The 24916-nt window shown below is 40.4% G+C and overlaps 1 protein-coding gene across 1 annotated transcript; it reads right to left on the bottom strand.

The window, feature by feature from the left end:
- Nucleotides 1–814: 814 nt before the first annotated feature.
- Nucleotides 815–13785, bottom strand: LOC126416710 (uncharacterized). Its single transcript, XM_050084521.1, has 5 exons — nt 13733–13785; nt 10005–10258; nt 1801–1866; nt 1617–1709; nt 815–965 (listed from the first exon to the last, which is right to left on the bottom strand). The coding sequence occupies exons 2-5, from the start codon at nt 10242–10244 to the stop codon at nt 951–953; spliced, it is 414 nt and encodes a 137-aa protein (XP_049940478.1). The 5' UTR covers nt 10245–10258; nt 13733–13785; the 3' UTR covers nt 815–950.
- Nucleotides 13786–24916: the final 11131 nt, after the last annotated feature.

Genomic DNA, 24916 nt, shown 5'->3' with positions numbered 1-24916 from the left:
AATCATCACGGCAAAAAGTGGCTCTCCATAATCCTCGCCAACGTCAACGTAACTACCAGTTTCTGTGTCACATCGCTTGATTAGCTCTTTATCATGAACATTCTCACATTCGTTCTCTTCGGTCCGTATGCTTTGCAGATCAGACGGTGAAAGTAAGACGTCATATATCTGACAGAGGTACTGGAAATTCAGACGCTGTCGCTGTTTCGTTACTGTTAGAATTGTAGCACATTTGTGCAACTTCTACACACAACCCGAAAATTCAGTATCATATACTCACACAAAAAAGAATGTAGGTGTGGGACACTTGCTAAATGGCTGTTTTGATGAGTAATCGTCAAAAGAATTCATTTTTCTAAAGAGCTAGGACGTTTCTATGTATGTGAAATGCGGTAAACACGGGTGACCAGTGCGGCATTTACAAGTTCCTCGTCTCTTGTAGTAATTACCCTGGCATCGTGCTCCTGTCTTACAATTATAAACTAAAAGTGATATAACACTATTACCGGGTTATAAATGTGCTATTGAGAGAATCATAGTTTGACTTTTGACCCCCAGCGAAATCATCCATATTTCAATATGTATTTACGTCTAGTAGCCATGTGTGAGATATTTTCATACTGTATAGATTCTCACAGGCGAGCGTCATGGCCCAGAGTTGTCAGAGCTCTACAATTTTGTTCTTTCCACTCGTCCGGTAATTGTCATGTCACCTAGGTGGAGACACCGATGTATAATGCAGAAATATTATTAAAGCAGGTAACTTGCTCAGTATAGTTCTTTATTGTGAGGATACACGACTGTGCTTCAAAGATAAAGAAAAATAATGTAAGGGTGCGGAATATGCTGGAATCAAATTTTAATTTATTGAATTGACATGTTTCATATATTTGGACATGGTGTTCATGGTTCTACTTTCCTTTTTCTTCAGAGTGAAGCAGACGTGCGGATTACCAGTTCAGCGCCTGAAAAAGTGGAAAAAATAAGTTATGTATCAGTCATTCTAAGCCAAATCACAAAGACTTTTTATATTATTTATGTTTACTATTTACTAACAGGAACACATATTCGTGCATCTGAGATTAGTACGAACTATGTTAAGGACTATCCTCATGTTGAGGCCTGCCTTGCATGGACTTATATAAATTTTTTGAGACTGTTAGTACGCGTCAATCTTGAACTAATGCAGCGAATATCATTTTTTTTTGTTTCTATAAGCATCCATTTGTGCACAATAAAAAAATCGGTAATGGAAACAGTCAATAAACAACTGTCACCTGGCTAATCGTCTTTGATTACATTAATTACGCCAATGGACAACATAGCAAAGCTATCTCAGAATCCCAATACATAAGCTCCATACCACGTTTAGACCTGAAGAAAATAACATTCTCCGCTCATTATCTGCTAACATACCTCTTCTGCCTATAACGCTACGAGATGTGTAGAAATATACCTGCTATAAAAAATGCTCAAGCTATTTTGCAATCCTGGGAAGATAGCTTGAAGAAACTCTTACCGGCAGAACTCCAGTCTGCGCACAGTTATAATTTAATGTTTCAATGGTGTTAATCATGACATATTGCGAGAGTCTTGACTGAGGGTAGAGTACTTACGATATGCATCTTCGACAAAACGCACTCAATGACGGTGATCAGTTTCAAGCCGACTTCTTTCAGGACAGCTCTCAGGTACTCGTCGGCTATCACCTAAAAAAAAAATGTGGGTAATATTTTGATGTTTGGTAATGTATTCAAATTTCGAAAAGAGTCGGTGTTAAGAAAGGACGGTAGCTCTCACCTCCTTTATCATGTTGCTGATACCGCTCCAGAGCAAACGGATGTCAACCTTCAAGAGACGATTGAGCTGAAAATAAGAAAGGCACGAAAATTACTCGGAATCTAGTCACTAAGAAAGAGAGAAGAGGCAGACAATATATTTTTTTTTTTTTATAATTAAATGAATAATATCAACCTACTGCTCCGCTGCAAATTATTTACTTCAGTTAAAAGTACGGTATATGTTTCGCAACTTGGGTCATTTTCAACTGTCTTATAGTAAATGTAGCTACACATCCTGAAATTGGAAAAAAGAGAAACATGCAATTCGACAAACGTGTTCGCACTGATACAGGTTAATTTCGTGTACATAAAGTGAAGTGACATTACATGTATCAGCATCAAAAAGTTTCTCACTCTGTTACTACGTGCTAGTGTACACCACATTCTACGACTTTAACATGGCGGGATCACATTGATATATTCTCCAGGTATATCCCAAAATACACACTTTCGACAGGAAAGTGAGGCACCCAGAAGGTCTGGTCGAATGGCAGCTAACTTCATTGTCGTATTCTATACACCATCAACGGTAAAGTAAAAGATTAGAGGTGCTTCTCTGTGTCACAGGTTGAATGGCCACCTGAGTGCATTAGTGTCGTTCGTGTTCAGTGTTGCTACGAGGCCGGCTAGCGAATACAGTGTAATGGGCGTGAACTGCTTCAGGCATTGAGCGATCATTGCTCGCTTCTGACTCAGGTATGTTTCTCCTGCAGTGATAGTTGAACGTGAACAGCGATACACACTAGTGTGGATAGGTTTATTGGTGAAGAATGACCGATAAGGGCTTCGTGTGAAGGTTCACCGAGTTCAACGGAAGAGTGATTCAACGATGCTATGCTGAGCTGTTCTCCGTTGATGGCATCTAAGTTGCGTTTATAGGTCGTAGCGTAACTCGGTATTTTGTGTTACACGTTTTGCTGTTGTGGATGCTTTTTCACAACTTCTTCCAAGTTGTAAAAATTATATTCCACTACCTAATTCGGCCGCATCAGTCGAACGCAACCTCGCCTATGCCACCGGGAAAGCCCGACCACGTATCAGTACTTGTACCTGTGGCACTGTAGCACTGACGTCCATTCTTCCCAAATTTTATTGATCCCTCAAAATCCTGTAACGAAATGATTGCGCCTCGCGTTCCTTGTTCGGCTACCTTCTCCCACCCTGTACCAGCTTATAGCACCTAGAACACTTTTTTTAATGATGCTGCCGCCTTTTGACGGTCATAATTTTTTTGTTTTTTGTTTTATGATTCAGATTTCGGCCATCTCCATGTACAAAAACTTGGTTAAATGTCAATAGACAAGTCCTTCCTTCATACCAGTCTGATCGATTTTGACACATAAACACGTTTTTGTACTTGAAAATACCCTAATGCCGAAATCTGGATCGTATAACAATAAAATAAAAATCGTACAAACAAATGGCTGCAGCGTCGTTCAACAAATTTACGATGACTGTAGTCCAGGATAAATAAAAATTACTAGAACACTTTCCCCTGTCCCACTCCTTCCATGAAATCCCAACACTGTACTGTCTTCCGCGCCAGGAAACTCTGGCGAGCTACAGCGCTTCCATTAACATATCACAGTTTCTGCTTTTCTAGAAACTCTCCATGTCCTTTCCTAATGTAAGTTAAAGAGAATTCCATTTCGAGGCCGCTAGCTCATCCCTAAAATCTACCCTTCCTTAAAACCATAGTGCATCCTGCCCAGCCCACCCTATTCCAAATGATTGTTGCAGCTCTTGAGCTCCTTCCTCAGCTGCTATTTCACTCATGCCTTAATACTGGTATCCCAATTATCAGCTCCTTCTCGCACAGACATCCCCAATCTTCTTCGATGCAATAGTCTCCCCAATAATACCCACATTCATTATCCAGAGTTGTCGGATGCCCCCATCTCGCTCCGGACAAACACAATGTACAAACCATCACAACAATTTTTTCATCATTTCCTAAATGTTTTACTGAAAGCCTAAATTTTGTAATTTAATTGTTCAATAATGGCAATTTGGCAGGTGTCAGCCTAGCACCCCTTGGGAAATAGAAAGAAATGGACGAGAACGACGGTTGTTGGAATGCGTCATCTGTAGTTTCTACAGTTTGAGCAACTGAATCCTTAGGACAATTTTGGACCTGGCGAGCTGATACGACAGCTAACTGCGAGATACTGAACCGTACGACTTTTCCACTTCTGCTGACGTTTTGATAGCTCCTGACTGCAGTTTGATTGTCAGAACCGTCCTACGTCGCCGCGCCCTACGCCACCGCTGTTCACCCTCGGGAAGCAGATGGGGTCCATTGCATCCCTCGAAGTCGTATACCATAACTGCAGCCCTGATCAGGATTGACTGCCTAGCCTGACAGCATCTACAGCCACCTGAGCCCTTATAATATGGAACCTGGTGCAAAATAAGCGAAATGTATAACCCAGAACACTGGCAAGCAGGACGCAAAAGGGACATGGAAGGAACAAGGAAAATTAAAGTCTAATATCCCGTCGACGACGAAGTCATTCGAGATGAAGCACAAACCAGTAAAGGGAACGAATGTGGAGGGAAATCGTCCGTGATCATTCTAAGGAACCGTCCCAGTACTTACCGTACACTATGTAGGGAAATTACGGGACACCTAACACGGGAGAGGGGCTAAAAACGAGACCTGTGTCTTAGCACTGCGCCAACTCCTTCAGCCGCAAAGAGATACAAGACCTGCACTTTGAAACAGAGATTATTAATAAGAAGTGGAAGCAGTTTACTTACTTGGGAAACATATAGATATTGCAATGTTTAAAGTAAAGGAACACAAGACAACAATATCGTGTAGGATATATGTCTTGTACGTCTTATGAAGTGTTGTGGCGTAGAAAATGTACACCATTTAGCGAGAAAGATCAAGCGTTTGATCTAGGAGACAGTTGTAGTGAGTGTTGCGCCTACTTCTGTACACTGTACCGCTTTTGTGGAAGGGTGAACAGTGGTCCATTATAATTTTCACCTTTCCTGTGCCGTGGGCGATTGGCACACAAGAAAAAGACTATAGCATACTAGAGTGACTCCTAAACTGTAATTTTTTTATTCATACTCATTTCTTGATCTGAATACCTGTGGAAAAGGGTTGCTCTTTAACTCATTACGGAGCGAGGGCTTACGGACTTCTGCAAGGCACTCAGCGATGTGCAACGTCTCTCTTGCACCATATCTGCCTCTGTAGCACATTGTGAAGTTGTGCAACGCTATCACACTGAATAAATAAACGAATCGTGCAGCTCTCGTTTGATTTTTCTCTCTCGTTGAAGCAAATCGCTAAAGACGCTACAATGAGGAAGAAATGTTCAACCTAACATTTTCTAAGCCACCTTTTTTGTCTGCGAAGAACAATTTCCTTGATTCGTGTAACAAATTTCTGTGTGGTATCTCCTGTCCCATCCGTTAGATACTCCTAGATGCCTGAAGGCTTTAGCAGTCGGCAGCTACTCAAACACTGAGAGAGGCAGCCCAGTTATTTACACACTAGACTCGCATTTCGGAGGACGACGGTGGAAAGCGGCATCCCGCCATCCTGATTTAGGTTTTCCATGATTTCCCTAAATTGTTTTAAATAAATTCCGGGTTGATTCCTCTGAAAGGACACTATCGACTTTTTCCTCATCCTTCCCTAGTCCGATGGGAACCTATGAGCTCGCTGTTTGGTTCCCTCCCCCCAAACCGATCAACCAACCGTACTCAAACGGCGTCGTTTCTTACCGTGCATCTGCGATCATTACATAAAAGTCTGTTCAGAGTGAGATATCATTCTTTACACCAGGCCCTCATCATCTGCAAGCCTCTCACGTTTTCGTAAGACGGTCCTTACGATGTAACCTCGCTGTATAGGATAGCGTCGTCTGTCAACACACTACAAGGACTACAGACGCCATCTGTCAGATTACGCATGTATATCGCGAACAACGTCCCTGCCTCACTACGTTGGCCCAGGCAGGATGTAATATTGCTTCTTGCAATGTCTCCATATTACTAACGACATACTGATTATCGAGTTGAGTGGCACAGTCGTCGTCACAGTTATGGAGGTCCGTTGTTGGAGTCTTCTGAACATTCGGATTTACCTTTCTGTAACCTCTCTAAATCGCTGAAGGCAGATGCTAGAATAGTTCCTATGAGAAGGACATGGCTGATTTCCTTCCAGGTCCTATCCCAGTCCTATCTTGTGCTGCATTTGTAAACGCCCTGTAGTCTACGAGCCCGTATATCTGAATCTTTCTTCCTCCTTATACTGCGCTGAAATTTAGAGCGCCACTGGAACAGATTTGTCTACCGTGAAAGAGGCAACCGAAGGCTTTACTCACACGGAAAACGACGTTCTTTGAAGAAAGTAAGGCACGAGGAATAATTATCTGCGTTCGATGACTTCTGTCATCACCTACCCGGCCGTGGCGTTATCTCGTACCTTTTATTCCGACTGGTGGACATCACGCTGTCGCGCTTCAACAGAGCACTGTGTCCATAGCTTCCTACTCTGGAGAGAAAGTCCTCCAGCTTGTTATGCCTGTGGTATATGATTCAATACTAGCCAATTTTTATTAGAGTCCAAATTATGTACAGACCGAAGGCCAGCGTCTAATATAAGTAGCTAATGATGAGACGAAAGCTACACAGCTTTTAAACACTCGTGCAGTGTCCACACTGCATGCACAGATATTATTTTGGAGGTTCCATTGCGTGGCAGACTGGTTGGATCGTCAACCAACAACGCTTATCTGCGCATTCTTTTAACCACTTTTTAAATGAATCAGAATTTTTAGTTGATCTTTTATGAAGTGAGACAGAATGAAGTCTCATTGTGTCTGTGTGCGTGTGTGTGTGTGTGTGTGTGTGTGTGTGTGTGTGTGTGTGTGTGTATGTATGTATGTATGTATGTATGCGTGTGTGTGTGTGTGTGTGAGAGAGAGAGAGAGAGAGAGAGAGAGAGAGTGTGTAATTTTTTGCAAAATAACTTTAAAAAGCCTAACTGAAATTAAAAATAAGATATATCTTCTAAATTTAAGCCATTTTTATCATTCCCGTAAACCATTCGAACCGGTGCCTTATTGCCGACTTTTAACGAAGGTACTAACATACGGATTAGGTTCCCAGATTCATCACTGGCTGGAAGACTGCTCAAATAACAGAATCCAGTATGCTGTCCACAACAGCGAGTGTTCGTCAGAGACAAGGGTTTTGTTAGGATGTATGGTAGGACAGTTGTTATTTTGTATATACATAAATGATCTGGTGGACAGGGCAACCAGCAGTCTGTGGCTCTTTTCTGATGATGCTGTGGTGTATGGGATGGTGTCGTTGTTGAATGCCTGTAGCAGATTACAAGATGACTTAGAAAATGGCTCAAGTGGTTCAAATGGCTCTGTGCACTATGAGACTTAACATCTGAGGTCATCAGTCCCCCAGAACTTAGAACTACTTAAACCTAAATAACCTAAGGACGTCACACACGTCCATGCCCGAGGCAGGATTCTAACCTGCGACCGTAGCAGTGGCGCGGTTCCAGACAGAAGTGCCTAGAACCGCTCGGCCACACCGGCCGGCTGACTTGGAAAATATTTCTAGGGGTGTGATGAATGGTAACTAGATCTAAATGTAGAAAAAATTATGTCAATACAGATGAGTGCGGAACAAAACCAGGATGTTCGAGTACAGCATCAGGAGAGTGCTGCTTTCCACAGTCAGTCGATGAAGAATGTAGGCGTGTCGTTGTAGACCAATACGAAATGGAATGAACTTGTAAGAATTGTAGTAGGGAGGGGGAATGGTTAACTTCTGTTTATTGCGGGTATGTTAGGGAAGTATGGTTCACCTGTAATGGAGAACGCATATAGAGCACTAGTGCGACCCGTTGATGATTACTGTTCATATGTTCTGCACCGGGCTAGATTAAAGCACGATATCGAATCAATTCAGGGGCAGGTTGCTGGATCTGTTGCCTGTAGGTTCGAATAACTTGCATGTATTACGGAGATGCTTTGGGAACTCAAATGGGTATCTCTGGAGGGAAGGTAACGTTATTTCCTAGAAGCGTTATTGAGAAAATTTAGAGAACCGGCATTTGAGACTGTGAAAAAAGATTCTACTGCCGCAAACGTACATTTCGTGTAAGGACCACGAAGATAAGAGTATTACGAAAAACAAACCCATAATTTTCGAGTCCAGCTATAGTAAATGTTGCTTGACGCAGTCACTTCGACTGAGTATCTAGGCACATCATTGAAAATTAATATCAATTGGAATTAGTATACGAGAATTGTAGTAGGGGAGGCAAATGGTCGGCTTTGGTTTTTTGCGAGAATGTTGGGAAAGGCATACGGACAGTCGTTTTTCTCTCACGCTCTTAGGGAATAGAACGGGAAAAAAATGACTGGTAATGGTACAGAGTCTCCTCCACCACGCAGTGTAAGGTGTATATATGTAGATATACAAGGTATTACAAAAAGGTGCCGCTAAACTTTCAGGAAACATTCCTCACACACAAAGAAATAAAATATGTTATGTGGACATGTGTCCGGACACGCTTACTTTCCATGTTAGAGCTCTTGTTATTACTTCTCTTTAAATCACATTAATCATGGAATGGAAACACACAGCAACAGAACGTGCCAGCCTGACTTCAAACACTTTGTTACAGTAAATGTTCAAAATGTCCTCCGTTAGCGAGGATACATGCATCCACCCTCCGTCGCATGAAATCCCTGATGCGCTGATGCAGCCCTGGAGAATGGCGTATTGTATCACAGCCGTCCACAATACGAGCACGAAGAGTCTCTACATTTGGTACAGGGGTTGCGTAGACAAGAGCTTTCAAATGCCCCCATAAATGCGAGTCAAGAGGGTTGAGGTCAGGAGAGCGTGGAGGCCATGGAATTGGTCCGCCTCTACCAATCCATCGTCACCGAATCTGTTGTTGAGAAGCGTACGAACACTTCGACTGAAATGTGCAGGAGCTCCATCGTGCATGAACCACATGTTGTGTCGTAGTTGTAAAGGCACATGTTCTAGCAGCACAGGTACAGTATCCCGTATGAAATCGTGATAACGTGCTCCATTGAGCGTAGGTGGAAGAACATGGGGCCCAATCAAGACATCACCAACAATGCCTGCCCAAACGTTCGCAGAAAATCTGTATTGATGACGTGATTGCACAATTGCGTGCGGATTCTCGTCAGCCCACACATGTTGATTGTGAAAATTTACAATTTGATCACGTTGTAACGAAGCATCATCCGTAGAGAGAACATTTGCACTGAAATGAGGATTGAAACATTGTTGGATGAACCATTCGCAGAAGTATAGCCGGGAGGCCAATCAGCTGCTGATAGTGCCTGCACGCGCTGTACATGGTACGGAAACAACTGGTTCTTCCGTAGCTCTCTCCATACAGTGACGTGGTCAACGTTACCTTGTACAGCAGGAACTTCCCTCACGCTGACATTAGGGTTAACGTCAACTGCACGAAGAATTGTCTCGACCATTGCAGGTGTCCTCGTCGTTCTAGGTCTTCCCCAGCCGCGAGCCATAGGCTGGAATGTTCCGTGCTCCCTAAGACGCCGATCAGTTGCTTCGAACGTCTTCCTTTCGGGACACCATCGTTCTGGAAATCTGTCTCGATTCAAACGTACCGCGCCACTGCTATTGCCCCGTGCTAATCCATACATCAAATGGGCATCTGCCAACTCCGCATTTGTAAACATTGCACTGGCTGCAAAACCACGTTCGTGATGAACACTAACCTGTTGATGCTACGTACTGATGTGCCTGATGCTAGTACTGTAGAGCAATGAGTCGCATGTCAACACAAGCACCGAAGTCAACACTACCTTCCTTCAATTGGTCCAACTGGCGGTGAATCGAGGAAATACAGTACATAGTGACGAAACTAAAATGAGCTCTAACATGGAAATTAAGCGTTTCCGGACACATGTCCACATAACATCTTTTCTTTATTTGTGTGTGAGGAATGTTTCCTGAAAGTTTGGCCGTACCTTTTTGTAACACCCTGTAGAGGTATATTTACTCACTCCTTATCTTATTTTAGTCCTGGATTAAAGATTTCCACCCATCGTACGCCCGATAATATCACCGTCATCGTCGTTAAAGAAAACGTTTGCTTCTTACCACAGCGACCAGGAAGAAGGCGAGGTGCAGGGAGTAGCTGAGCGCCTGCGGCACCTTCACGCCCACGCCGACGAGCAGGTTGTACATGGAGAAGACCCAGCCGTCCATGATGAGGGCGTACTTATCGCACGTCTTACAGTGCATGTACTTGTCCACCTTCTCCAAGTGGAGGTTCGCCGAGCTGAGCGAGCAGCAGGCCGCCAGCACGGCGAGCAGGATGACCACCTTTCCGGAGTACATGGTGTCTGCCGTTCCTGAAACAGGACAATGCACGAGGATTCATTCAGACGTTGACCCATTACTGTTTGAAAATTTTATCAGCGTTTCTAACAGAGACACTTGTGAGACGGTTGCTACCGTTATGGATCGCTGATATTGTTCTGTATCCTTGTTACTTTGCTGCTTCTATTTGTTTTTTGAAATGCCTTCAGTATTTAGAATAGTTCGACGTAATCCTTCGTCCTTTTCCATTCGGCACTTACCGTTTCATCTCCATGTAACTGCTATACCGAACATCCTATAATCTCTTTTTGCGTTTCCTGGTCTTTGTCTATTACTACCATTTTGCCTCTCAACAGCGCCTTCCAACACAATGTTGGCTATCTCTGGACGCTACCAATAACCTGTTCCCTCTAGTAAGAGTCTTCGATAGGCCACTTTCCTTGTCCACTTTTCTCACACATTCATTTCGTTATCTATCTGTTCACGTTATCTACGTGAAAACAAGGCTCCTGCAATAGACGACATTCCGTCAGAAATACTGATATCATTGGGGAGAGTTAGCCTCGATCAAACAAGTCGTATATCCCGGTGACCGACTCATATGTGACAGACCAAATACACTCAGACTTGAAGAAGAGTATAATAATTCCAGTTAAAAAAGAAAGAAAAAGAGCAATTGCTGACAAGTGTGAATACTAACGAAATAAGTCTTGCTTGTAAAAGAATGAAAAAAAAACTGTATGAAAGTGACCTCTGGGAAGGTCAGTGTGAGATCCGGAGAAACGTAGGAACATGCGTGGCAATACTGGCCATATGAACTATCTTAGAAAATAGGATGAAGAAAGACAAACACACATTTATAGCTTTTCGAGATTTAGAAAAATCTTTTAATAGTGACGGCTGCAATATATTCATTGAAATTTTGAAAGTAAGAGGGATATAATATAGAGAGTGGTAGGTTATTTACTACAGACTAGCTGTAAGAGCCAAGGATCTGACGTGGAAGCAGTGATCGAAGGGAGTGAGATAAGGTTGCGCCCCATCTCAAATATTATTCAACGTGTACACTGAGCAAGTAATAAAGGAAAAATAGAGTAGGGACTTGGGAAGGGAGTTAAAGTTCAGGGAGAGGAAACTGAGGCTCTCCGATGATATTGTAATTTGGTCAAAGATGGCAAATGTACTGGAAGGGCAGCTGAATGGAATAGATACTGTCATGAAGAAAGATTTTAAGGTGAGCATCAACAAAAGTAAAGTAAAAGTAATGGAATGAGACGCTTTACATGTGGCGGCAATTAGTAAATTACAGTAAGAAACGAGACACTAAAAGTATCAGATAAGTTACGACATTTGGGAAGGAAAACAGTTTATGATGCTGAATTAGGGAGGACATAAAGTCAAGACTAGAAATAGCAAGAAAATATTTCTGAAAAAGGGGAATTCGCAGTATCAAATATAAATTTAAATTTTAGGAAATCCTTTTTTGAAGATACTTTCCTGGAAGCCTTGTACGGAAGTGAAACTTGGACGATAGGCAGTCGAAGCTTATGAACTATGGTGATAAAGAAGATGTTGAAGATTAGATGTGGAAATGGAATAACAAGTTAGTAGGTACTGAACGAAAAGAAGGGTTGCTTGATAGGACACTTCTAGAGGCACCAAGGAGTAGTAAGTTTGATAATGGAGAGGGAAGAGTTAGATGAAAAAATTTAGGATCGATACCTCGGCTTGATGACAGTACACGACTTAAAGAGGACATACTAGTAGGTAGCAGTAGTGACGCAGAAAATATGAGGCATGCTTAGGATTGAATAGCGTAAAGAGCCTTTTGACTAAAGACCACAACAACAACATGACCATCAATAACAAGAGAAAGTGTATCATGTTGAAGAAGGTGGTACAAAAAAGTTGTGAAGAAAAGGGACACAAAAAATAAGCGGAAGTTTTGATATATAGATCGAAGCAGGAGTTTTATGAGAGTAAAGAAACGGTTTGCAGGAATATGCGGAAAAAGGAGGTTCCAATGTACATCATGAGAAAAGACTACAACGTGTTGACTAAAAATACAGGAAACGAAACTTGATAGACGTATGGAGCATACGAATGTAATATTAATAGGGAATAAAAGGGAGTAAAAATAAAACGGAGCAAGATTAGAAGTGGACAGACTGCAGGGTAAAAATTAAGGGTAATGAACCAAGGAGGACCAGAATGAGCTAAAGAATTAATAGATATTCCGAAAGAAAAGAAGACTTCTTGACCAGATGATCAGTGATCCTGAAGGGTTGTGACAGGCCAAATAAAATTATATGTTATATTAACATTGTTCCAGGTGGCTACTTCAGTAACACCTAAATCTGTCTGAGAATAAACTGGACAAGAAAACACCACGGGTTTTGGTCGGTACATCAGTCTAGTGACTGATTTTAGAATCGCATGAAGGAATGCGCACTAGAGACTGCCAGCAGCAGTTTATGCTTTCTCGACAGGTTTTGTTGTTGTTAGACGTGATGCGCAGCATCTGTAACAAATTTCGCTTTGTACATATTTAAATGCCGTATAATATATTAAAGCTATTTGGAATACATAGTTTTTCGAATAGAGGATGCTATGGTGAGTAAAATGCTACATGTTTTAGAACTAATCACATAACAAGTGGATAGTTAAGCTAGTTAAGTACGATGTTGTCCGCCACCGATAGCTGAGTGGTCTGCCCTCTGTAATAAAAAAAACTGAGTTAATGGATCAACAACGAACTGAAATGGGTGTATTTCGACGTCCGCCCCGAGCAGATACAACGAACAAAATGGGAGCCGACACGGTAGCTCAGCGTGTTCGGTCAGAGAGCCGGTTGGCGTCTGTAATAAAAAACTCGAAAGACCTGCACTCCGCGAACGGTCTACCCGACGGGAGGCCCTAGTCACACGACATTTACATTTTTAGTACCATCTTGTACCATGAAACAGGAAAAAAATCATTTTGCGTGCAACATATGTTACTTGCAAATGAACTAAATTTCTTTATGTCTCAACGATTGTACCTGTCTTCAAAATGTAATTTTGTGTTAGTTCTAAATGGTTTCTATTTCAAAATTTATTTAATTTGTACCTCGTTTTTAATTATACTTCTGTTTAAAGTGATTTCATTTCCTGATTATCCGTGTGCAGTATTGTAGAAACGTAACAGGTAGACTTTTAAGTGCAGTATTGACGGGATTTTCTTGACTGAAACGCTTTTTAAACTACAGTCGAATATTTGTTCCTAGGTACACGATCATGTTGCACCTAGGAACATGCCTTCACTTTTAGTAAGACTTTAATTTTGTGGAGTTACTGTCGCAAATTCAGAAAAAGACTGCAGCACATAAGAAGCAAGCGCCATAATTTGAAAATGAAAAAGAGAATGTATTAAACTTCTATCACAGGGCTTGCTAGAGAATAAAGTCTGAAAAGTGGACAAACTCTCTCCCCTGGTGAAGTGAAATATTCCTCTCCCGCTTTGCTCACCTAGATCGACGAGACGTAATACCGGAGCAGTCAGAACCGGATGAGGACTGAGGTGGACTCCGGGCTAGAGCTTCTTAAAATACTGCCGCCGGGGATGTTATCTCGCAGGATTCCGTAAACTGAAATTAACTGGCCTGCAGACGTGTCTTGTGCAATAACAAGTAGGTCCCTGCAGGCCAGTCCGAGATAGGGCAGTTCGTCACCTCCCATTACACACGGAACACTGATAGCGCCCTCAGAGCGTCGTCTGCGTTCGGTGTACAGTACTCGTTTGTTGCTCTTAGTACGTAACTGAAGTTGTTAACATAACTTGAGTTCACAAGTTTACACAAAGCTGCAATTTGTACCGTAACAGTGCACAGGAGGGATTTGTCACTTCTGTTAATTTATAAAAATTTCGAATCTGCTAGTGCCTTTATCCAACAACTCACCGTCATTGAATTAAAAGATTAACAACGTTTTAATACACCGGGAATTTTTATGATTTGCAGAGTGCAACATTTTTCTGGAAAATTTTATAGTTTATGGCTTTACAGACGCATTTAATACATGGTTCATATTTAACAGACACAAACCGAAGATTGATGTTAGACAAATAATGTTGTTTTCATAATGAGTCTCCATTTGACTGGTTACAATTACCACCGGTGTCCCACACAGTCCATTAATGAGGCCTTCCATCTTACAGTGACAAAGCAAAAATAATCTCATTAGTGATAATGCTACCACTATAATGAAGCTGAAAATATATTTAGGAACAGAAGAACAACGAAATACTGAGAGTGTTATTTGATTGATTCTCAGTAAACGACTTACATTCTAACTTGCAAGAAACACAGTTCCCTTTATTCTAGACAAGGCAAGATATAACACCTTTAACAACTGAATTCGGCGATAATGAAATGTGAATTATTAAAATGCAGTGAATGCATTTAGAAAAGAAACTGAAGTTGAAATAATTTTATAGATTTTCTCCAACTCCTCAAATTAGAAACATCTCATCTAGTTGCAAATACTTATTTTGATAGCAAATCCCCTCTACTTGTAAATACTGATTTTGGTGTCGAAAGGTGCCGAAATTTTGCTCATCCTGCATTATTCCATTCATTAATATCGTGAGGGTTAATTTCCTGCGACGATTCCGTACATATACATAAAGTATACGTTGCACAATAAAAGGGTCTAGGATAATGTTTTGGGATCACTATCGAACTGTTTCTTGTGACTTACGAGTCACACTTTCTAAATAATAGTACCATCTACATATATAACTCTAATAGCAAAAATACCTTTTCTGCCTTAAGCTTACTGCTGTATACAGAGGAACAAACTACGCGACCATATAATTATTTGATCATATCTGTCGTATATTCGTGGTACTGACACATAATAATGCTGCTTTAAAACCAAATGGACATCATTTTTGCTTGTTAACTCCTTATACTCGATAGACCGAATCTATGTCTAATTGAGTGACATTTATTAAATGTTATTGTAGACTTATATTATGTTACAAACCTTGTTATACAAATACCCAGCAAGTATCCCTATATTAGTAGAAAAATATTTCATTTGTAAATCCAGTATACTGTCTAACTTGCAGTGAGTTGTCTCAAAAATATAAAAAACTAATTATATACCAGAAGCTACCTCTTTAGTCGAAATGAGAATTACTCGTTCCCTTTCTACAAATGAGATTGTTTGGCGTATTGTGGCAATTTTTTATTATATTTAAAATTTATGTTTAGATTTGTCTCCCAGAGGTTCAAGTGGTTTTAATTTTTTAATAATGTATTTATGCAACAGTTTTCGACGATTTTATTATAGGTGAGAAGAATGGTTACAAGGCAACATCATTGCCAGTGACGTCACTGTTATTTTTCAAAGTTTACTCACAGATGCTAGTAACGGTTGCCTACAACTGAAGCGAGGATAAAACGTAAACTGAACTAAATTTAGTGATTCGCACCAAATGGGATAAATACAGATGAAAAAATTCTGAGACCACATACAACGATGATCACGAAATTAGCTTAGAAATATCGAACCTGCTCTGGAGTGAGCTTACAGAGACAAATGAAAGTTTCTATCAGGCCCGAATTGGGATTCAGAACTCTTGATTACTGCAATACTTACTACTTCGACTTCGTTGCTGAAAGTTTAACACAAATAAAATTAGACCAAATTTAAATGTGGTCATTAATAAACTGTCACCCTGTACCACCGAGCGAGGTGGCGCAGTGGTTAGACACTGGACTCGCATTCGGGAGGATGACGGTTCAATCCCGCGTCCGGCCATCCTGATTTAGGTTTTCCGTGATTTCCCTAAATCGCTCCAGGCCAATGCCGGGATGGTTCCTTTCAAAGGGCACGGCCGACTTCCTTCCGCGTACTTCCCTAATCCGATGAGACCGTTGACCTCGCTGTCTGGTCTCCTTCCCCAAAACAACCAACCAATCACCCTGTACCTAACCCACTCAGAAATAGTTCAGCGTGTGCATGTGCATTAAGAAGGAAACCAACGAATCTAAAGACAGACTACGCACATCTGTGAAATAAGCTCCTAAGTAACATTTAACACCGTATTGTTCCATACGTTAGTATTCTAAATTGCTTGGATCGTCCCAGTCGCGCTGTAGCCCTTGTGGATGAGACATTTCCTATCAAACTTGTCCCATTCCTCGGGAGTGTCTGTCATGACGTCATCTAGTACGTGAGGATAATTTCTCCGACGATGCGCAGAAAGTTTCATTTAGTGTCAATCAAGCTCTGTAGAAGCCATGTCAACACACACACACACACCGGAATGCGTCTCACGTAGGTGGTTGCGCTGTGATAATGCTTTACGGTCTTGAGAGACTAACACGTCACCGACCTACACAGTAGGTTGGAGGACCGTATGAGAAGTCAATAAGTGTGATTCCCTTTTTTTCACCTATCAGCTGTTTGGCTAAGAGGACTTATTTTGAAACTGAAAATGATGATGAAACTACTTTATCCACTTGTGCGGAAACCTTGGAGATATTCTGCAAGAACTGGTGCCTCCGCCTAGATCCGCAGAGAAAAATGATACCTGCTTTTCACTTATCAAACAGATCAGAAGTCAGATTGAGAGGTCATATCTTGCCTCACTGGAGTTCACCATAATACCTAGGACTTACTTTAACTTTCAGGCGTCACCTCTGATATTAACTTCCTCTTCATTGGAACCTAAAGATAAGCTAATGCTCACGTATTAAGAATCACAGCCTCATCCCTATCATTGCTGCTGAGTACTGCTGTTCGGCCAGGATCAATAGTGCTCACACTGAGGAGACAGACTGTAGCTCAGTTAGGAAATGATAATAATTACGCGATGTACTCGGAATACAAATACCCTTTTGCTTTCTGTTCTTAGTAATATCCAACCTTCAGCTCTCAGAAGATGAGAAGCTCTTTAGGTCTGGTACAATATTTTCAAGAATCTTCAGATACCCATTCATCGTGATATTACAAATGCAGAACGCCAAGCTCGAAATCAAGCGAGCTGTAGAGGAACACAGCAAATAAAGTTCATGGCTCCTTTTTTCAGTGTCAACCAGTCGTGGAATATCCAGTGGGAGCAGTCATCAATAGTCAACAAATGTCTCGTATGTTTCCATGCTGACACAAACAATCGATCTCCCAAGACATTAATGGAAGAATTCGAATTCGAACAGAACAAGGCAAAATGCTTCCATACTGATACAAGAAGTAGATCCTCCCAAAAGTCAATGGAGGATCACGACCCGGATTAGAACACGAAAACGCGGATGTTGTTATCTGTGGCACAAGTGGGGATGGGCTAGCCCCAAATTATGACGGACATCTGACGTTCTATTCATATTTGTTCTACTAAAACAGGTAAAATTTTCAAAAATTATGGTTATGTTCTGTGTGTATGGAGGCCATAGCAGAACGTAAATAAAAGGCTTTTGTTTGTCTGTTATACATAGCTATACTTTATTTCTGAAAAAGCAGGCAATATCGACGTAAAGTAATCTCCAGCCAAGTGTCTGCAGAATTTAAAATTTTTTTTTTTTTTTTGACAATGACGTTTATCAGGCGGCCAGTTGTGATTATAGACTCATTAGAACTCATAATTTAAAATACATCGAAAGCCACGGTAGCCACACCCAGTTTAATCTCTCATTGTAATTGGATATTTATTCACACTTTCCGTAATGGCTTCAGCGCCTCAGCTCATGATGGATGTAATCTGTTCTACACAATGAAATCAAAGTAAGTAACAGTTTTTATGTTCAAATTAGAAATTATAATCACTTTATATTCACAACTGAGAGCCAAATATTATTTATCATTATGAAAAAAATATTTCAGTAACTCTTCTCCAGAAGATATTCTTACCAGCTTCGAAACGAGGATCAAATTAAAAAATAAGTAAATGCTCGCAACATGCTAGCTGCATACTTTATTAATTGCAGACTTACTCACAGTTACGGGAAAGAACCTTGTTCAAGATTGTGAAAGTAATTGTAATAGTTTGTGTATTAACTATGCGCATACGTGTTGCAGTTGTGCTAGTTGGATCTGATAATCACTGCAAAGCGAAAAGCGGATTTTGGTCAGCTAATATGTGGCTAGCACAAGGATTTCTACAATTGGTTCCCATACAGCAATAGAGTTTCCTGTTGCCTCTGAAGTAGCGTCATTCTTCTCGTATAGAAATTCAGTTTCAGATTGTTCTGTGTCAATGAGCTTGTTACTTAATTCACTGCCAGACGCTGCAATCCGTTCAAAATTACGCTCACGACTTTCTCTAACCCCAGTACTCTGAGAACTGTCCTCCACGATTTCCATATCAAGTTCACGATTGACACTTCTTGACAGAGTTGCTTCATCCCTATCCACTGTACTCATCTTGTATAAACTACGTGCCTGAGCACGCTTTAAGAGTGACATAACCAAAAACTGATGTAAAGCAATCCCCTCAGTTACCAAATTCGTAATCCAGACACTCCACGAAATACAACGAGATTATTACAAAAATTACAAAGACCTTCAAATATTTACCCAAAATTGCAACGTCGAAACACAGGACGACAACGGACATTATTCACCAACCTTTGCCGTAATATAAATAGAAATTGCCACAGTGAAAACAACATATAATTACTTTAATTGTTGAATTACCTTCGTCATTGTGATGTTCGCCTATACATTTCCGGTTAAAATGCTGTCAATAGGCAAGTCATTCAAATATCAAGATCGGTTGATCTAAAAGAGTTTACTTCGTATATTACACAGTTCTATGCTTCGAAAATCGTGGCTAAAGGTCGACACATTCCTGTGTGAGGTCTCGGCTGAGTGCAATAAGTCCGATAACTGGTGACTTACAGTGAAGGAAAGCTCCTCATATTCTGTGGCAACTCGTCATTGGGGAAAAAATTTACAGAGTTGCTTATGGTATATAACGTCCATACCATAACCTCTTGTAGACCGCTCTTTATACTGCCCGACACCCTTGAAACAGCCTCTCAGTTGGTACACAGTTACGAATGTGAATAAAAGTGATGTAAAGATAGTTATGTAAATTTCCTACAGTTTTTACTGAGACAGTGTATTACAGTTTTGATCCCACTGCACGTTCAGTGTGATAACGGCAACCACAATAACGATCCACAGAAAGAAAATAATGCATCAAATACAGTGATAGAAATGGAAATAGTCTTATACACATACCAAAACATGTGGATATGTTCATCATATAACGGATTTGTTTCATTAAACTTTCGTAACATTCAGAACTGGAATCTTTATCAGTACCAGAATGATGTGCGATCGTGTACAGGTATAAATACAATCTTGTGTTAGTTGTGGCATAGAATGAAACTGCATTCAAATGCTATCTTGGGGAATTTCCTGCAATCCCTGAAATACATGCTTTGTCGATTAATGAATGGAGGCTACTATAAAATCATACGTCTTGCTACTGCATCCTAGGTACATTTTTTGAGTGACAAATCAAGAGACTGAATACGTAAGTCAACGATCCGTACATTCATCAAGGCGTTATTGATGTGAACTCAGTGAGTGGGTCCTGCATTATCAAGTTGGAATATACCATTTGGTAACCTACGTTTACTGGGTATGGTGAAAATTCCGCCTCCAGTTGTGAATGGACCTGTTCATCTTTCTTCTGTCCTTGATAAGAAAATCTGGAGATGAATTCCACTTTGTTCAGTTGTTCAACACACCGTTTTACAGTTTTGTTATCACCCAGAGGTGTTTCAGCACTTTTTGTGCTATGTTAAGGGGCTTTTTTGTTGATTTTCTTTCTCACATGAAGCTATCAGATGTGCATGCTGGTAGCTTTAAATGTACTACACAGTCTACAGCTTGTCATGGATTTTGGTACTGTAGTGCTACTTCCCTTATTTGTGTCTAGTTCGCAAATAATTACTTTTTTTACAACATATCTCCATTTACATATGTACAAGGTATTGCCTATGCTGTCTGGACACAAGTTACTTAGTAACTGATCTTTGGCTGAAGGCGTAATTTAAATATTTATTGATGTAACTCTCTCGGTAGGTTCGAGAAACAACTGTTTTATTGAGTAGCTAATTGTTGGTGCTGCGGGAATGGAAGGATTCGCAAGTGATTTATCGTTCCCACGAGACGCCGAGTATTTAACATTTTTCGGGTCGGCCTCGCCCATGGCCCCCTCGATCTCCCCTCCAAAAATACGGGGATAAACACAATGAATTAGTGATTAACAGCAACTGTCGATAAAAAAAGTACTCATCATTTTCGACATAAGAAAAATGACACGTATCTCATGAAGTATTCAAAACAAAAATCACAAACGATAAAATAATATAACCATAACTACTGTGGTAATGGCATGTGAAATGAAAGCTTATGTCTGTAAGCGGTTGTACCTCTTTAGACAATGGAAGTCGGACTCATCTTTTTGGAATATTTAATTTGAATTAGTATGTACTACCATGTTGTATACATGCAAGAAGGCTGGAGATACTGACAGGTTTCAGATGGATTATATAACGGTAAGGCCGAGCTTTAGGAACCAGGTAAGACATTTCCAGGGTAGATGTGGACTCTGAGCACAATCTATTGCTTATTAACTGTAGATTAAAACTGAAGAAACTGCAAAAAGGTGGGAATTTAAGGAGATGGGACCTGGATAAACCAGAGGTTGTACAGAGTTTCAGGGAAAGCATAAGGGAACAATTGACAGGAATGGGGGGAAGAAATACAGTAGAAGAAGAATGGGTAGGTTTGAAGAATGAAATAGTGAAGGCAGCAGAGCATATAGTAGGTAAAAAGACGAGGGCTAGTAGAAATCCTTGGGTAGCAGAAGAAATATTAAATTTAATTGATGAAAGGAGAAAATATAAAAATGCAGTAAATGAAGCAGGCAAAAACGAATACAAACGTCTCAGAAATGAGATCGACGCGAAGTGAAAATAGCTAAGCAGGGATGGCTAGAGGACAAATGTAAGGATGTAGAGGCTTATCTCACTAGGGGTGAGATACTTCCTACAGGAAAATTAAAGAGACCTTTGGAGAAAAGAGAACCACATGTATGAATATCAATAGCTCAGATGCAAACCCAGTTCTAAGCAAAGAAGGGAAAGCAGAAAGGTGGAAGGAGTATGTAGAGGGTCTATACAATGGCAATGTACTTGAGGACAATATTATGGAAATGTAAGAGGATGTAGATGAAGATGAAATGGGAGATACGCTACTACGTGAAGAGTTTGACAGAGCACTGAAAGACCTGAGTCGAAACAAGGCCCCCGGAGTAGACAACATTCCATTAGAACTACTGACAGCCTTGGGAGAGCTATTCCTGACAAAACTCTTCCATCTGGTGAGCAAGATGTATGAGACAGGCGAAATACCCTCAGACTTCAAGAAGAATATAATAATTCCAGTCCCAAAGAAAGCAGGTGCTGACAGATGTGAAAATTACCGAACTATCAGTTTAATAAGTCACAGCTGCAAAGTACTAACGCGAATTCTTTACAGACGAATGGAAAAACTTGTAGAAGCCGACCTCGGGGAAGATCAGTTTGGATTCCGTAGAAATATTGGAGCACGTGAGGCAATACTGACCCTACGACTTATCGTAGAAGCTAGATTAAGGAAAGGCAAACCTACGTTTTCAGCATTTGTAGACTTAGAGAAAGCTTTTGACAATGTTGACTGGAATACTCTCTTTCAAATTCTGAAGGTGGCAGGGGTAAAATACAGGGAGCGCACGGCTATTTACAATTTATACAGAAATCAGATGGCAATTATAAGAGTCGAGGGGCATGAAAGGGAAGCAGTGGTTGGGAATGGAGTGAGACAGGGTTGTAGCCTATCCCCGATGTTATTCAATCTGTATATTGAGCAAGCAGTGAAGGAAACAAAAGAAAAATTCGGAATACGTATTAAAATCCGTGGAGAAAAAATAAAAACTTTGAGGTTCGCCGATGACCTTATAATTCTGTCAGAGACAGCAAAGGCTTTGGAAGAGCAGTTGAAAGGAATGGACAGTGTCATGAAAGGAGGGTGTAAGATGAACATCAACAAAAGCAAAACGAGGATAATGGAATGGAGTCGAATTAAGTCGGGTGATGCTGAGGGAGTTAGATTAGGAAGTGAGACATTTAAAGTAGTAAAGGAGTTTTGCTATTTGGGGAGCAAAGTAACTGATGATGGTCGAAGTAGAGAGGATATCAAAAGTAGACTGGCAATGGCAAGTAAAGCGTTTCTGAAGAAGAGAAATTTGTAACATCGAGTATAGATTTAAGTGTCAGGAAGTCGTTTCTGAAAGTATTTGTATGGAGCGTAGCTATGTGTGGAAGTCAAACATGGACGATAACTAGTTTGGACAAGAAGAGAATAGAAGCTTTCGAAATGTGGTGCTACAGAAGAATGCTGAAGATTATATGGGTATATCGTATAACTAATGAGGAGGTATTGAATAGGATTGCGGAGAAGAGAAGTTTGTGGCACAACTTGACTAGAAGAAGGGATCGGTTGGTAGGACATGTTCTGAGACGTCAAGGGATCACCAATTTAGTATTGGAAGGCTGCGTGGAGGGTGAAAATCGTGGAGGGAGACCAAGAGATGAATACACTAAACAGATTTAGAAGGATGTAGGTTGCGGTAGGTACTGGGAGATGAAGAAGCTTGCACAGGACAGAGTAGCATGGAGAGCTGCATCAAACCAATCTCAGGACTGAAGACCACAACAACAACATCATGATGTACTACCATCTCCTAAAGTATTTACTGTTCCTTCTGAAACAGCTTTATGTTAACTGGTAAATATTACACGTAATTAATGAACACAAAAGAGTAGAGCCCGTGCGGGATATGGTGTCCAAAACGCAGTTACCAGTTCTCAACCAAAGAGCTGGGCCTGTCCATTCGTTTTTACGGAACGGGAGACGTACAAGTGCGTGCCCCTTTCGGCCAAACGGGGATCATAGAATCGAAGCGTATGCCCTGCAATCTTCCTCTGACTATTTTACAGAAACTAGTCGGTAAAACAGTTTCTTTTTTGCGTTACTTACGGCTTTATGTGTAAGCTTCATAATGATGCGCCCATAATTTCTCTAATGGTTATAGTTATTAAGATATTTGCATGGAAGTAGGACACTGGGCGGAATTGGAAAAAGTTTACAATGATAAACAGTGATCACTCTGATTTTGCGTTTGGTGCATATTACATAACATGCTGCTGCGTATGAAATGTAGCTAACATATCGAATGTGTCTTCATATTTGTCACCAGTCTGGGGAAAACGATCTGATGTAGCACATTCATTTGCGATTGCGAGTGGCAGCGATAAAGCCAGAGTGAAATATCCAGAACATTCCTGATATTTCATAAATGGTTTGAGATGCCGAAATGAGATTTTGGCAAATGATGACACCCAAAGAGGAGAATGTTTCGTCATGTGGTTCTAATACAAAACTTCATTATCTGCCGTATTATTCCACTAACTAAAGACGTTCTCGATGAAATAATGTAATTTTTAAGAGTTATCGATATTGGTGAAATGAGAAATGAAATGGGTTTTGTAAGAACGCAAGTGAAATTTATTCAGCCTTTCACTAAACATAAAGCGGAATTTTTTTCCTCAGAACAACACAACCTGTAACAGTTATGCAAATTTTACAGTAATTCGAGATATGTACGTTTTTGTCTCCATTTATACACGAGAAATGTTTTACGAAGATCTGACTCAGCATTGATTGCTAGTCTGTACTGTAACACACTCTTTTAGCATACGGTACGAAACTGAAGATTTTGTTGCTTGTCTTTGTGGTAGTGTCTATTTTTCTAATTTGAGTGTAGCTTCATGCACCCAAAATTCAACTTCTACTGAATTCTGCTGAACTAATCTGCCTTTTCTTTGTCTAACAAACTTTAAACATGTATCAAACGATGTCATAACGATATTGTCCACCGGTCTAGGTGTTTAGGAAATTTTGGAAGTGAGGTTGAAATTCATGGCTCACGAGGTGCGACGTGGATAGACAATATAATTAGAATAGGGAAAAAGCAATAAAAGAAATTAGACAGTGGAAGAATGTGGGATACTAATGCAGTTTTTTTTTCTTTTCAGCCTTTTTCTTTTTACCATGGCGTAGGATAAGATTCTTGTATGCATGTTTTTCTACTAACATGTGTGATATTTCAGACTACCTATCTTCTTGTATTTACATATGATGTAACATAATAATATGCTTTGCTTAACTTAAGAAATTTTCAGGTTGAATTTTCCTCTTACAGTTATGTCACTTATTGTGTTTCTTCATAATGCATATTCTCTGGATAAATTGTTACTGTAGGAAGTGGCACCCTTACTATAACAATTATGTTAAGTTAGTACTGTAATGAGCTCTCATAAGTGATAAAAGATATATACGGAGGAAGCAAAGAGAAAAAGGTCAGAAAGGAAGTAGTACCACATATACATGAGCAAAAAATGGTAACAAAGATCAATTAGAGATGAAATGACTAGGTAGGGTAAAAATCAAATAAATACGATTAGCTAAGGCATGTAAGAGAAATGGTTAGCTAGGGCAAAGATGGCGAACGGTTGGGTAAGCCAATGGAACTAAATACTATGAAATTATAAGAATGTATAAATTATATGACAGAAAGAAGCAGTGAGG

Source organism: Schistocerca serialis, chromosome 8 (assembly GCF_023864345.2).
Source record: "Schistocerca serialis cubense isolate TAMUIC-IGC-003099 chromosome 8, iqSchSeri2.2, whole genome shotgun sequence".
In the NCBI taxonomy this organism is placed as follows: Eukaryota; Metazoa; Arthropoda; class Insecta; order Orthoptera; family Acrididae; genus Schistocerca; species Schistocerca serialis.
The sequence above is the reverse complement of the archived record's forward strand: the minus strand, read 5'-3'. Positions and strand labels throughout refer to the sequence as shown.

Bases quoted from the DNA above. Each gene is read 5' to 3' on its own strand.
- LOC126416710 (XM_050084521.1), bottom strand. From the start codon at position 10,244: ATGTACTCCGGAAAGGTGGTCATCCTGCTCGCCGTGCTGGCGGCCTGC. The intron at 1,867-10,004 runs GTAAGAAGCAAA...TCTTATTTTCAG, and splicing joins CCTTCTTCCTGGTCGCTGTG to CTCAATCGTCTCTTGAAGGT. The intron at 1,710-1,800 runs GTGAGAGCTACC...TTTTTTTTTTAG, and splicing joins TCAGCAACATGATAAAGGAG to GTGATAGCCGACGAGTACCT.